Source organism: Hemibagrus wyckioides, linkage group LG06 (assembly GCF_019097595.1).
Source record: "Hemibagrus wyckioides isolate EC202008001 linkage group LG06, SWU_Hwy_1.0, whole genome shotgun sequence".
NCBI classification, from domain to species: Eukaryota; Metazoa; Chordata; class Actinopteri; order Siluriformes; family Bagridae; genus Hemibagrus; species Hemibagrus wyckioides.
The window spans coordinates 14583854-14599387 of record NC_080715.1 but is presented as its reverse complement, the minus strand read 5'-3'; the positions used below and the strand labels follow the sequence as shown (position 1 = coordinate 14599387).

The 15534-nt window shown below is 38.9% G+C and overlaps 1 protein-coding gene and 1 long non-coding RNA gene across 6 annotated transcripts in view; one reads left to right on the top strand and one right to left on the bottom strand.

Annotated features, from left to right (window-relative positions):
* The window catches only part of fign (fidgetin), a 44940-nt gene extending 42785 nt beyond the window's left edge, over positions 1 to 2155 (bottom strand). For 2 of the 4 annotated variants that reach the window (XM_058393378.1, XM_058393380.1), the window contains exon 1: positions 956 to 1369. Coding sequence is in view for 1 of the 4 variants with exons in the window: in XM_058393380.1 (XP_058249363.1) it covers positions 956 to 980 (25 nt within the window). In the remaining 3 variants the exon portion in view is untranslated. Of the gene's footprint in view, positions 1 to 955; positions 1370 to 1943 lie in introns of those variants that run through there. The other 2 variants (XM_058393377.1, XM_058393379.1) reach the window with 2 other exon arrangements.
* On the top strand, positions 927 to 5388 carry LOC131355123 (uncharacterized). Of its 2 annotated transcripts, none has more exons than XR_009204830.1 (3): positions 927 to 1144; positions 3519 to 3671; positions 3765 to 5388. It is a non-coding gene; the product is annotated as an uncharacterized LOC131355123 (long non-coding RNA). The 2 variants fall into 2 exon arrangements; XR_009204829.1 differs by lacking the exon at positions 927 to 1144 and adding an exon at positions 1383 to 2059 and having other exon boundaries at positions 3765 to 5387.
* The last annotated feature ends 10146 nt before the right edge of the window (positions 5389 to 15534 follow it).

Below are 15534 nucleotides of genomic sequence, written 5' to 3'. Positions count from 1 at the left end.
ACAGAACACACTCTATCCTGCAGTGATGTTGGAGCAAAAAACAACGTGGCATTATGCATGGAAGCCGAATTCAGCTAACTGCCCTGCAAACTTTTCTCACACACATACACACACTCACACCACTGATACAAATACTAAAAAATAATAATAAAAAAAATAAGCAACAACATGTGCAGGTGCATACCACAAACACAATAACATACTCAACACAAACTAACACTATAATTACTAATTTATGTAATGTAACATTTAGCATTGTTTTTCCTTGTTTTGCTCTCGTGTATATGAGAAGACTACAGTGTTTATAATGAACAATATAAGAACAAGCACCGAAAGTTAAAAGTTAAATTTGCTGATTGATCATATGAAAATAAAAAAAAATAATAATAAAAGATTAAACGATGAACTGGGACAATTTCATTTAAAATAATAAATAAAATAAAAATAAATGCAAAAAAATAAACAAGTAAAAAAAAATTAAAAATAGACTTTCACTGCAACTAAAATGAATCATTCACAACACAATATACAAACTGGATGATAATAATAATAACAATAATAATAATAATAATAATAATAACAAGAATTGTTGTTTTGTTGTTGCTGTATTATTATTATTAGTAGTAGTAGTAGCAGTAGTAGTAGTATTGTTGTTATTGTTATTATTATTGTTGTTGGTGAAGAAGTCTAATGCTTATGTCTAATGTGGATAAATAAGTTTGTAAACCCTTATCGGATCTAAAACACGCTTTTTCGCAAGGCACTCAAACAGGTAGGCGATCTGTCACAACACAGATATTACCATCATTTAAAACTGTCATGCATTCAGAGTACGATTACACACAGTACGGTGAAGGCAAACATTTATTTAACAATAAATAAATAAATAAATAAATAAATAAATAAACAAAGAAGAAGAAGGAGAAGAAAAGACATGGAAAGAAAAGAAACGTACCATCAAGAGCGGTGCTACTGATCATCTCTGCCGGGATAGAGCAGGGGAAAGTGGGGGAGAGGAAAGAGCAGAGCCGGAGGAATTCCGAAAGCCGGAGCTTTTTTTCAGCGCGGCCACTTTTCCTCTCCGCTATCGGATTTCCCCTCACCGTGTAACCCGGGGGTGGGGAGACGGGCTTTATTTCATCAGGTACTCATTTAACCTACATGCATATATTTAAGGTGGAGAAGGCAAAAGCAGCAACAAAAAGCTACTGGGGAGCTGAGAGAGAAAGAGAGTGAGTGAGTGAGTGAGTGAGTGAGTGAGAGAGAGAGAGAGAGAGAGAGAGAGAGAGAGAGGTGGGGAGTAAAAACCACAAGCATGAAGCTCATGTCAGTTTTCTCCCCAAGCCTCTAACTAAATACTGGCGTTTGTCTTAAACATGACTTAAAACCACGTTATGATCCGGTACTACTCTCTCAGCATGTCCTCTCACTGCCTTTTCTTTATTTATAGACCGCGCTGTGGACGTCTTTAACGCAAAACGCTCGCTTTTAAGCCAAATGGCATAACAAACTTTTCCAGCGGATACACAGGCGATTGCGATGCACTGACTTCCCTTTAGCCAAGAAAGTTACTCTGAAACACTTCCAACCCCACCCCAAAGTCAGAGCACTTTCTCTCATCAGAGCCTGGAAATGCCGCGATGATGATTAATGCAACTCGACTATCATTCAGAGGCACCGAACTTCGCCCACCCGGGTGTACTTTGGCATTTCCCAGCCGTCGCAAAGGGGAAAAAGCGCCTATTCTGAGATTAAAAAAAAATATATTCGATAGCCCGTGTTTGGTCCTGCAGTTTTTTTTTGGGTGATGATGATGATGATGCATGGAAGCGATCCTATCCGGAGAGGCGTGCTACGCGAGGAAGCAGCAAGGCGCTCTTCCGTAGTCCAGCGCTTTTGTAAATGGTCGCTATGCGGCTGAAACGGCAGCCTTGAAGTCTTACCTGCGTGTGTAACAGGGGAACGGCGGAGGTCAGAGCGACATCGATCCGATGGGCTCGCGGAGGGACGGCGGCTGCTCGGGCTACGCGCGGGCGCTGACGATCTGAAACCATTCCAAGTTAGTGAAGGGGAAGACTGACCACTGCCTCTGCCATGTTGGAATTTCAAACCCCAAACAGCTGCGCCGTGCAACAGCACAGCACGCCGCTCACTGCGCATGCGCCCTGGAGCCGCGAGCCAAATTCAAAGCTTGGGCCGCGCGCGGGGATGTGATGAAGTCCAAACGCAGGACAGGCTCACTCACTGCCCTCACTCCCACACACTCAGACAACAACTCCTTTTTACCTTTCTACTTTAGTCGTCTGTCTTTGAATGATCTAACTGTTCTTGAAAACTGCATTATATCATCACTACATTATATCAGAAATGCGTCATTTGTTTTTAATAACTTGAAGTGTCACTGATCGACGCATCACAGTGACATCTCAGTACTAACAAACATTTAAAAAATATTGAAAAGTAATCATTTCATCACCAGGAAGATGTTTTTTTTTTAGTTATTATAGTATGATCAGTCCTCCCACCTGCACACTTGCCATTAGTAAACAAGCATAAATAGGAATATTTTCAAAGAAATGTTAAAGCTGTGTTTCTATACATTCTAAAGCAGTAGGCTTTAGACCAGTGGACCATCACATAACTAAGTAATGAAAGGGATATAGAAGGCAAGGCAAATTTAGTCTATTTATATAGCACATTTCATACATGCAATTCAATATTCTTGAGAGTATATGGGTAAACAAAATTTTTGTCAGGTCTGTGCCAGATAGCAGAACACAGTTGTTATTAAAAACTTCTTCCATTAGAACATTATTACATCCTACTGTTAAAACTGTCGTACAGAATGTCTGTGAGAACGATAAGCCAGTTCACTGACATAAATACATTCGTACAGTGGCTAATATTGATGTTTAACCGGAAACCACCTCATTTGGCCACTTGTGCTCCTTTGCTGATGATCAGTTATTCACTCTAAAGCATATTATCCATTAATTACTTTAAATTATTTAGTAACTACTATAAAAATCAATAGTAATAGGTATGTGGTTAAGAGTACGAAATTAAGGTCTAGACCTACCAATGGGTCTTGGGAGTTTAAGAGATATACTTTATCTAATGTAGACTATGTAAAGTGCCTAAATCCTAGCTGTTGGAAAAAATAAAAGCCTGCAGCAACACTGATCTGTGGATCAATAAGCAGTTACGTTGTCTGTGTTTGTGACTGCCAGACATCACTAGAGAATACTGCAATCCCCTTTCCTTATTAGAGTAATCAGTGAAATTACCTGGGAATAATATGTATAATCACACTTACTTGATGTCATATCATGAAATGTCTGGCTGTCATGTGCCATATGTCTTTTGATAGTCCACATATCTGCCTTTGTCTTTCTGTAGACGTTCATCCACTACCACAGCTCTCATAAATTAACCTGGGTTTGTGAAGGTGTGTTTATATGCATTGGTAAAGCATGTCACCCATGTTCCCACACGCCTCTGATGCTTTGTGTGTGCAGGCCTTGGAGTGATGCATTGATCTGGCCCTGAGTACTCCCCCGTGAGCTCAGTAGCCATTTCCAGCTCAGCCTTCAAGCCCAGAGAGGATTCCTGGTGCCCACCTCCAGTCCATCTGGGCCATTCTAACAAATGAGTGCCCTCCTCAGTCCAAGGTAATAATCTTTCTGTCACTGTCTAGCTACTGTATCTTTTACTGTTGAAACTAATTTTGATTTAACCAAGTCCTGTTCCACTTTACTTTTCAGGAGAGATGAGTGTTCACTGTATTGGAACAAGGTGGATGTGATGAATAGGACCAAAAATATATGGCAGGATGCCTAAATTACATTATGAAATTTATTGGAGTGGAGCAAGAGAAAGAAAATGAGAATGATAGAGAAAGAAATCAATGTATAGTTAGGGAATTAAAGAAAAGCAGATATTTAAAGAGCTGGCAAAATAAAGGAAGTAAGAAATCGGCAGAGGAAAAGGGGAAATGTACAGAAAAGGAGAGAGAGAGAGAGAGAGAGAGAGGGCACAAGAGAGCAAGGGAGAGTGAAACAGGACAGCCACTATGGTAGATGCAATCAGGACAGTTATTAATCTCCAGGTTGAAGTGTTGGCAGTGGAGGAAAATGCTGCTCATCAACGCTGGAATTGCTGTACCTGTGCAGCGCTGGAGAAATGCAGGAGAGGACGGCTGTCTGCTGCCTCCAACCATCACTCTGAGGACGAGAGGTCAGCAAGAAAACAACCGCTGTGGAGTGTGCAGCCCGAACCTCCGCCATTGTCTCGCAGCCACATATGAGAAAGTTCTCCCTGTGCCTTTTGTCCTTGTGTCAGCAGGCAGGACATTCTAAATTATTTTGCTCAGCTGCCTCCCTGAACTCTTGCTACGGCACGTCAACACACACATCATCCAGACACACACACACACAATCATATTCTGGCACTGTGTGTGTGTGTGTGTGCTCTGTCCTATCGTTCACCACAAACCTTCACTCATACCCATGCACACAGCTTACGTTGATGCATGCAGTTATTCCTTTTGTCTGCTCGTCTGAAATATTTGTAGGAAGATAAGAAGAGAAAAGCAGAAAATAACAGGTGTAATAAAAAATAATGATTAAAAAAATGATTAGTCCCATAACACACATTTCACACAACATTTGTAAATGCGATACACCTAAAAAAAAAATGGAGTCATTATACACTAGCTGTTTGCTCTTCACTCACATTACAGTCTGTAAAGTCATAATTAAGAACAGCATTTATCTAAATGAATTTCAACTGATTAACCAGTAAAGCAGTAATGACCGGAGCTGTGTACATTGTGCATCAGGCTCTAATTTGATAGGAATGTGTTGCCATGGTTGTTCCCCGAGCCACCCACCCCACCCCCCAAGCTGAAACTGTCCGTTTCCTCAGGAACAAGGTTAGGAGTTTATCCAGTCACGTGACATGCTGTTTTTTAACCTTCTGCCTGCAGACTCTTCTGTCATCTCCCATCACTTCATCCGGGATTTTTTTCCTTCCATAGTAAACACATGCTTTGGACAAAAAGCCAAGCAATGTCTAACACTTTAGATCAGTGTTTCATGTAGAGGATAAATTGTCTTCACTGGGAACAAATCACTTTGATTCTCTCTTATAGTCTTTAGAAAATCTTTTTGTTAAACTAAACTATATGTACTGCTACTGAAATGTTGTTGGCACTGTTATGTGTTCTGTATTATTAAAGCAGATGCAGTGTTATATATCATATACCCTTAAACGAGGTTGCTACCTCTGCTGCTCCTGTCCTGTCTCACAATCTTATACCAACAACACACATCTTTGTGCGAATCACAAGCAGATTTCCCCAATACATCCATTTCCCAATAAAGCACTCTATCTGACCTTTCAAGATAATTTCTGTTTTTTTGCACGACAAACTGTATCCAATATACAGGCTGTTAATTTGATATCTACAGTATATGTGACAGCATCAGTCTAATTCTGTTTCTGTTTATCAGGGAAAAGTTACAGCCAAGGATTCTACAACACAAGTCACACCATTGTTGTTGGATATGAGAGACAATGACTTAAGTCAATAAAAACTACAATCGATACATTTTTCTTTAGATAAATATAGATCTATAGTGACATTTGATTATTTCATTGATTTATATATTTTTATTAATATATATAAAGTGACAGCAGCTTGTAAAAAAAAAAATGTAGATAAGCTTAAAAAGCTTGTCACGTACACATAATATCAGCTGTTAATCTGTGACTCATGATAGATGCCTACTGGTTAAAAATTTGGTAAGTTAATTAAGTTAATTAACTTAAATTTGGTAAGTTAAATACACCCCTTTTGTGTGCCATTCAATAAAATAATTTTTGGTATAATTATCCTAAACTGGCACAAAGGCCACACATCACAAATTTCGCATTTAACTCTCCTTTAAAGTTAGCTATGTCCTGTTAAAAAATTGTTTAGATTAGCAAAGAATTCCTACATTTATTATTGGTATATGTTATGTTTAGCTAGGTATATGGTCTCTTAGTCAGTTTTTTTTTTTTTGTAGATTTAACCTAGCTTTCTTAGCTATAATAATCACAACCTTGAAAGAACATTGTTTCAATATACCGAACATGATCACTGTTGACAAATGAAGCTAGCAAGCTAGTAAGCAATTGTCTATTTTATATTGCTGAGTGTGTGCTTAAACAACTCTTTAGCAGCTTTAGATCTCATACGTACTAAATCCGATAGCTTGTTCAGTAGCATTATTCACCCTCTAGCATCTTTCATAGATATATAGTGCCTACTTATCTCCGTAGCATGTTTAATGAAACGTAATTAACACACAGCAGTGAAGAACTAGTCACCAAATTTTAGATGAAATGGACACACCTTTTAATCTTTGGCTTGATTTTGCTGGTCTGTAATTTGGAAAAATTGCAATGGCTGCTAAAGATTTTTTTTTTCTTGCTTTCTGCCGACTAAATTTAGTCAGTGCTGCCTGCTGGTAAATAATGTCACCATAGAAACCGAATCAACTGAGTATTTTGAAAATATCAATCAAGCTTATTTATCAGTTTATTTAATGAAAAGTGTGTTAAAAAATATTGTAGTGACTATAGGCTTCTGAGTTATATAACAGCATGGTATAATTCAAATTTAATTTTCCATTTGATCACAAACACAAATGTGCTTTAATTGCAAAAAGTTGCTTTTATTTTCAGATATTTACATGATGCTGTTAAATGCTCTAGTCTGCCTGCATTTTAGCTGTTTGTTATATATTTATTCTTCTTCTATTCAGAGGAAGAATTTTCACATTATTCATTCTGCAAATAAAATATTAATCTATTGGTCTCCAGGGTAACATCCAGTTTTATATCACTCCGATTTTGTAGTCAGTAATTGGAGATGCTGTAGCTGCTGCTTCTGCAAGAGGTAAAAGAAAAAACAGTCATAACATTTTGTACTCTAAATAAGCATGAGATTCTGCACCGTTGATGTTCTGACACATCTGTATAAATAACACAAGAGCAATCCACCAAGAGCCATTAATAGAAATAAAGGAAATACTGATAGTGGCAATCCACAAGGGGGACGATGCAGCCACTCAGAGTCTGGATATAAGACTTAGCCTTTGCTAAAGAATAGGCTTAAAGGAGGGAATAAAAAGCAAGCAACAAAGAGGAGATGTGGAATGAAGGTAGGCTGGGGGGGAGAGAGAGAAAGAGAGAAAAATGAAAGGTTTGGTTTCACATTGTATGATGATATGTAGCTGAATCCCTTTATGGTCTCAGGCTAACATCCTAATGGGGACAAGCTCGAAGTGAATAGAGCCCACCGAGGATAAGCTACTAAATCTTGCAATAAAAGCAATGTGATTTACAGTAAATTCCAGCCGGCTGACAGCGGCAGAGCTGAAGGCATAAACAGGCCTTTCAGCAAAGCTCCTTCTCTCTCCTCTCTCTGCTGAGAACAACAATCGCACAGCCGGGCTGCCTGGCTCACCAGCAATGACTTTGATAAATAACCAGGAAGTCCCACTGTTGGCTTAAAACTAGAAGTTGTTCAGCTGCAATTCTGCATTTGTCCTCCTTTAATGGGTATGGAAGTGGCTTTAGCTGTAATCTGGCATTGATTGATTAGGTCTCACTATAGCTCCCACTCTCTCTTCCTTGCTCCACTCACCGGGCTCGGTGCTTGGCCACAGCTGGGCTCCTGGCTGTATTAGGGCCCTGCACGGCTTATTTACCTGCAATACAAACACAGTTAATTCCACCTGGGTGGATGGACACAGCGGTGGACTTCAGTCAGATGAGAAACTAGAAGTGACATGGTCTTGTTGGTGCCGAAGACAGCTAGTGAGGGCATTAAAAATGCGTGGATTCATAAAGCTGGAAGCGGTTTGGAGAGGGAGAGTGTTCCATGCTTTCTACCCAGCCCACACACAAACTCAGAAGAGATATTAAACCTGTCCACAGGCATTCCGCTTTAGTTCAGTGCTACATCATTTTCTTTTCTTGAGCTGAGTTAAAATGAACAGAGCTTGAATTAGCATTAACTCAATGGAACATTTTCTACTGTGCTACAACACTGACAGAAAGAAGTGGTGACTTGGGCATTTAAACCTGAATCTGTAATGAATTCCCTTTTCCTTTTTGCTATCAGTTCGTGTAAATACCCATCAGAGAATGGCTCTTTCTAGCACTAATGGGTTCTGTCCAGGTGTGTAACCCAAATGTGGAGGCATTAAAAAAAACGTAACATAGAGAACAATGGATATGCGTACCTGTGGGGTTTTGAGGTTTAATTTCTGTTTATTAATAGTAATGAAGCAAACTGTATCTATTTTTTTTATAACTTCCTGTATGCTATCTCTTCACACCCTGTATGATTTCAGAAACAGTATCACCTCATTACTAAATGAAAGATTAATGAGTTTATTCATGTACACACATTTGCATGCTGAATATTTAGAAACTCTAAGTTCTTGAATGTAGCATGCCAACCTCAGTGGAGCTTTTCTTTAGGGATAAAACTGCGGTATTAACTTAATAGTATTAGCTTCATGGTATTCTTAAAACCTGGCTTGTCTCTACTAACATGAGGATATGCTACCGGGCATTCCTGTTAGTCATTTTTGATAAGAGTCTATCAAATGCTTTAAATGTTAATGCAATGTAAAAGCACATGATGATACAAATATCTAATTTGCCCATGGATCCTGTACAAACTGAACTCTGTATTAAACAAAAGACAGCACTCTTCATAAGTCAGGCATCTTTCTTTCTCATAAACTGGAATTTAAATAGCACAAAGCAAAGACCATGAAGAAATGATGTTAGTCATAATAAAATAGCAATGTTTATTCCGAATGAGGCACAGAAGGTTGGAAATGCAATTTAGACAGAAAGCAGGATATTGATTCTGTTTTACCAGCAGATCCATTTTAATTTAATATTAAATAAGAATGTGGGGACATGGGCGCTACAAGTTGTTTTCGGTTGATCATCAAACATCATCTCAGAAATCATAATCGGTGCGGACAGGCTATCCTTTAATCAAGTATTTAAATCAGGCTTGGGTCGAAACACAATTCATTTCACATGCAAAGAATACTCTAGTTATTTTTAACAGGAGGTCTGGCCATGAAATTCGTGTATGAATTTTAATGGAGACACTTAAATGGTAATTATTCTACTTCGGCTCAAATGCAGGTAACAAATGGAATTCAATCAGTGGCCGTGCATAATGACCATCATTAGGAGAAAGAAAATAATAATGACATCCTATCTGCATTAGAGTCGTATGCTCTCCACTCCCTGATCCCATAGCCATTATTGATCACCATGGAGATAAGCAATTGTCACTTTCCCACAGCATTGAGCATGAATGTTAAATACAGCAGGATATTTGTGTGTGTGTGTGTGAGTGTGTGTGCGTGTATGGTCTAACGATGCTATTATTTCACTGAAGACACTTGTGAAACATCCATCACTCATGTAATACTATATTTAGCCATTACTGCTCGTTTGTTAGCATCCGGTTTTCCTATAGGAAATGAACACACAAGCTGGCTGGGACTATAGAAATTCCTTTTGAGACCAAAAGCAAAACATGCAAAACGACCCCAGTTCCCACACACATAAATGATGATGGCTTTCATTTTTTTGTGTGTGGGACTGTTAGCATTTCGCATCCATTTGGCCTCCAATCAAATGCATCTGGGAGAAGCTGATTTTTCCAGATGAGCCGAGTTTGTATTTATTATAAACTAATGATATACGCTGCTCATGGCTCTTTAGCACAAGCCTAAGTGGTTCATTTGAAAAGCAAAATAATGATGATAAGAATAATATGAGGGGGAGTTGAGTGGGTAATATATTTGATTTCAGATACAGAACATACACTGGATTCCAAACAATGAAGTAACATATGTAACACAGGTTATTATAGGTTATTGTAGAAATGAACAATTTTATTGACTGAGCATTGATTTCTCACTCAATGTACATTAACTATTATGATTGCCAGTATTGATAACTGAAATGTCGTGTATAGTACAAATATGCATGACACATTTTTGAGGTATAATCTGTACAATCGATATTTGTTTTAGAGCTTTCACTGGCAAACAATAGTGCTTGTTATTGAGTCATTTTCTCAGGGGTCAGTGTAAAGTTATTGTAATTGCACACGTCAAGCTGCTGCTGGAGAAGGAGAAGGACAACAGTGTTGAATGTAGTCTGGCCTCATGCCAGTGGACAGCACGCTGAACTTCCCTCCCTCTCTCTCTCTCTCTCTCTCTCTCTCTCACTGCTGCAGACCCTCAGTGGAGTGTGTACGAGCCCACCCCAGGTGAGACAGGCTATGCTGCTTTGATGGATCTGCCATTTCAGCCCCGTTCTGCTGGACAGCAGGAGCCAGGGCTTCACCCTTTCCTACTCCTTCTACTGCCCCTTTCCTCCTTCCCCCGCTCATCTCTTAATCTCAGAAAAAATATATATCCTATATCTCGCAGATATACACCCCCAGAGGTGCACAGAAAAGCACACACCAGGAATGCAGACAGGCACAGCATTATTTATTTAATGGGCTGACAGTGAGAGAGAGAGAGAGAGAGAGAGAGGGTGAAAACAAACAAACCAGCACTAGAGAGGCTGCAGGCATTGAGCTATGCTGAAGAGTTTGGAGTAATTAGGGAAAGTGCAGAGATTCCTTTAGTTTTTTTTGGGGGGGGTCTTTCTGGTGAAATAATTGTATTAGTAATGATTTATTTCATTATATGCAAGGACACGTATTATTAGAAAAACAAGCCATGTTAAATTATCCATATTAACATATTTGTTCTGGTATGAAGTGACTTGCGCAGGAGAAATCCATCTCCACACAAACATTTAGTGGCACTCATTTAGTGTGTTTCCATTATCCTCAGTATGGCCATTATATTTACACTCCTCCATAAGCGCCTCTAAATAAAAGTCAAAATTGTTGACCAGAATATGTCATTTTCAGCACCGCTGGTCAGTATTCAGGAAGACATAGTCCAAGCGTGAAATTTTAAAATGCCCACTAAATCACAATTTCTCTTCCCAGTCTCTGCTTTGAATATTGAAGTGGATCTGCCCCCATGCCAGGTTGCTCAATTATCGCTTTTCTATTCCATCGTCTGTTGAGAACTTTGTTACTCTGTAATAACTTCTACAATAAATACTACTACTACTACGACTATTAAGAAGAAGAACAGCAACAGTGAGAAGAAAAACGCTTTATTTGAGTTGTCCACTTGAGTTGTGCACACAACCCATGAACCAGTATCACCCGATTCTCAGCATATCAAATGATGTTCATCTATTTTTTAAAAATACCTCATGAACTGAATTTGATGGGACAAGGAAATTAACATAATCTGGATCTATGATCTTCTGTAACCACTTAATCCTGGTCAGAGTAAATAATAAATAATACACAATTATTAATTAGAAATATATAATTCATGTAGAAATATAGAAATATATAATCAAATATATTCGATTTGATTTACTGACTCAAGTGTATTAAATAAGGAAGTTGCAAACCATTAAAAGCTTGCTAGTGTTAAGAACTATTATTGACAAGTTATTCCTGCCAAAGGTGGAAATGGTGTGTGATGGAAAAAAGCTTGGTTCCATTTTGATAGATAATGCAATAACACAAATGATTTTAAAATCTCTGAACACTGGATGTATTGTATGTTTGCAAAGCACTGTTTTTGGTGTGATAATATTACATTTCCTCATGGATTGGGAAAGTTCTGCGCTGCCTGAACAATCTATCAATCTATCAAAAGTCATCTTAGACCATGTTCTATTGGTTCTACATGTCGATTTATCACGCTCGCTGTAAATAAAAGACAGGGAAATAAATAACTTTGGGGTTGTTTACAGGTAGGTGCTTTCATGCAGTTGATCAGTGTATAGATCTTATGAATAAATGAACTACAGATAGAGACCAAGTTTCACCTGCAGGACCTTCCTCTAATAGCTCTATTGCACGTATATTCATCCGCTCAATATATTGAATGCTATGCACACACTCAGCCCTATGGATATCACGCATTTTCAATATCAAAACAGCAACGAAGTACAACCTCCTTCTTCCAGTATTTTACATTTATAGATCTGAGGAATAGCTTGTACAGGCTGGGTAAGGTGGGTAAATTTGTGCTTTCTTCGAAGGTTTGTGTTTGCAGCAGTGTGAAAAATTGGTACAGACGCATTGAAAGATCAAAATAGTTAAATTTGCCAAACAGACAGCAAAATAATACCGACAGAGACAACTTGTTCCATGTGATCTGAAAATGGTCTTTTTTTTGACCATTGGATTTCCTTACACAACTCCTACACTTCCTGCTCAGTTTCCACAATTCCTCTGGCTGCCTACCACACACACACACACACACACACACAACAGCACATCATTGCAGGCAATGGAGTCCTCTGTGTTTACTCACTCCAAACCAAATGATCTCTCCTCAGCTCTGCCACTTCAGATGTGAAATGGAATTTGCCGCTCTGTTCTATTCTGAGTCCATTTCTCTCTGTGCGCTTTACCAATTCCCAAATAGAGTTCGCTCGCTCACAGATAATGTGTGTGAGGATGGAGACGGACTCCTCGACTCCTGGGCACACCCAGGGGAGACACCTCCGGGGAGCGCTGTAGAAGGATTGCACAGCCCAAGACGCTCAATTTCATTTTGTACTATTTGCCAAATTGTGTTTGTTCATTTGAGGATGGCTGGATATCTACATTTAGTAGAGAGTGAGTGAGACGTGAGAGCGAGATACACCTGAACCACAGGTCACACACACACACACTCCCATCCTAAATGCACACACAAGTGGAACTTGCGTGGAAGAAATGTGGGCTATTATGTCAGAATGAAAACAGCAGCAGGAACACAATATGTCATTAATCTGCAACACTGTGTAACTGCCATCACTGTGAAAAAAAATCAGAGCTGATATGCAAACATTTATACTGCACATATTTTATACAAAGATATCAACATCTGTCAGGTTTGAATGATGTAAACCCTGTGTGTGCTCCAAGGAAACTATCCTACTAACTAACTGCATCTATCCATCCATCCATCCATCCATCCATTTTTTGAATCACTTCAACACAGAGGACCATGGAGGCTATCCCAAAGGATTCTGGGACACCCAGCCATCGCAATCTAGCCATTTTTCTCTGACCTTTCTCATGAACAAAACATTTCCACCCATAGAAATGTTTTTTGTTTTTTTACACCATTTTGGATAAACTCCAGAGATTGTAGCATGTGAAATTCCCAGGAAATCAGCAGTTCCTGACATACTCAAACCAACACTTCTGGCACCAACAAGCCTGCCATGGTTGAAGTCACAAAGATCACATTGTTTTCTTCATTCTGATGTCTGATGTGAACATGTGATGTGATGTAACTGAAGCCCTTGATCTGTATCTGCATGATTTTATGCATTGTACTATGCCACTTGAATGAATGATTGGAAAGCTGCATAAATAAGCGTGCGTACAGGTGTTTCTATTAAAGTGGAGTGTGTGCGTGTGTGTGTATGTGTGTGTGTGTGTGTGTGTACAATTAACAAACAAACAAGCAAACAAATAAAATCACGCAAAAGTATAAATACGAATACAGTCTCTGGTGTGGTTTGTTGTCAAGAATATTTTATTTTTGTTTGTTTGCCTTTTTTAATTTCTTTTGTTTGTTTTCAACTCCTATACATCATTTTTATAGCTGTGAAATTCTACGATTACTTTCCCAAAAGAAAAAAAAATTCGAGCAGAATGTGGGAGTCAGACAGACAGAGACATCTTCTAACACTTATCTAAACATAAAACCCTCAGCTCTGTATTCAAGCTCAGTGAAAAGACAGACAGGATAAACACAGGTCTTGCTTCCGGGAGCCATGATTAGCTGTTAGCTGATCTATTGTATTCCTGCTCTGCTATCTTGCCCTGAACTAAGGGACTGAGCTCCTGCATGAGTGTGTATGTGTGTGTGTTAATTGCAGTGCCAGGGGAACAGAGCTACATTGATATGTTCTCCACCCAATCTGTGGATCAGGCCTGAACTGAGTAAAGGTCAGAGGCTGAACCAACTCATCTCCCTGTGGGGTTCCAGCATCGGCCCAACCGGCACCACAAACAATTACACGGTGGGTTCTAGAGAGCCGCACATACGCAGCACTGGAGCCTCGAAGAGCTTTTGGCCTCTGTGGGCTGCTGCTGGTCACACTTTAGAACAATAAACTAGTGGCCTGAGCAATCAATACGGCCACCGCTTCCATTATCATCCCTGCTGTCTCCCAGAGCACTCGTGCATGTGTATGGAGAGACATGCATTCCTTACCACCTGTGTCTTACACAGTCACTGACTCTTTCTCTGTCTTACACACACACACACACACACACACACTTTTATTCTTTCTTTCCTCCTTTCTCACTCTTCCTCCCACTGAGACTAGGCAGACTCTGCAGCAAAGTATTTGATCATGATCCCAAACACAAACTAGTTACAACACATAAGAGTGCAGAGAGCTACAAATCATCCATCACATTGACAAATACAAGATATTCCCTAATCAGTGATCGTTTTATTTGATGTTGCATTTAACAGATGCGATACAATGTAGATAAAAATCTCACACAGTACATTGTAAGTAATTGAGTGATGATACAATTTTTTCTTGTTTGGATTCTCTGTAATTAAAGTGAGGAATGTCAGCTGTTATGCAATTATATTTGCATCTATATTTGGTTATTTGAAAGGGACCAGAGGTTATACCACAATCTCTGTTATGCCATTACATTATTAGTTGGTCTATAACATTTTAAACAGATTTTATTCTAGACACCAAAAAAGTGTCAGTATCATAGTGTCAGGCCTTCATCATGCTGAAATATCAGATGTGTTTACTATTACTGTCCTAGTATAACGATAAACTGCTTAATAGCTTAATAGCAAGATAGTACTGTAGGAACCTATGTAGTATTAGTCATCATAACGAGAAGAATACATTATCATCTTAAAGGGTTAACTATAATATGCAAAATTGATCACACCTCAATAAATGCAATGGTTAGACTAAGATTTTCAAAAAAGAGCATAAAAAAGACCGAAGCCTGTATTTGATTATCAGACATGACTCATTTTAACCTGTACCAGAGAGATTACCAGAGACTAATATAAAAATAACTGCTTTGTGATTCAGAAGATCCTTATATACAAGAAACATTGTGACATGGACGTATAGGGCTGCCACAGGAACTGGCTCACATGTTTTACGTATGACGTGACTACAGAAGAAAGAATTTATACAGCAACTTCTCAGAACTAACCAAATTCCTCAGGTAGACACTACTCAACCTTGCAGCAAGATGACAACGTAAAATGGTCTTGACTGGCTTAGACAATTAGCTGACATAATCCTTCCCTTATTTAACCCCTTAAACTCTCCGCACATAGGCTTACACACATTATT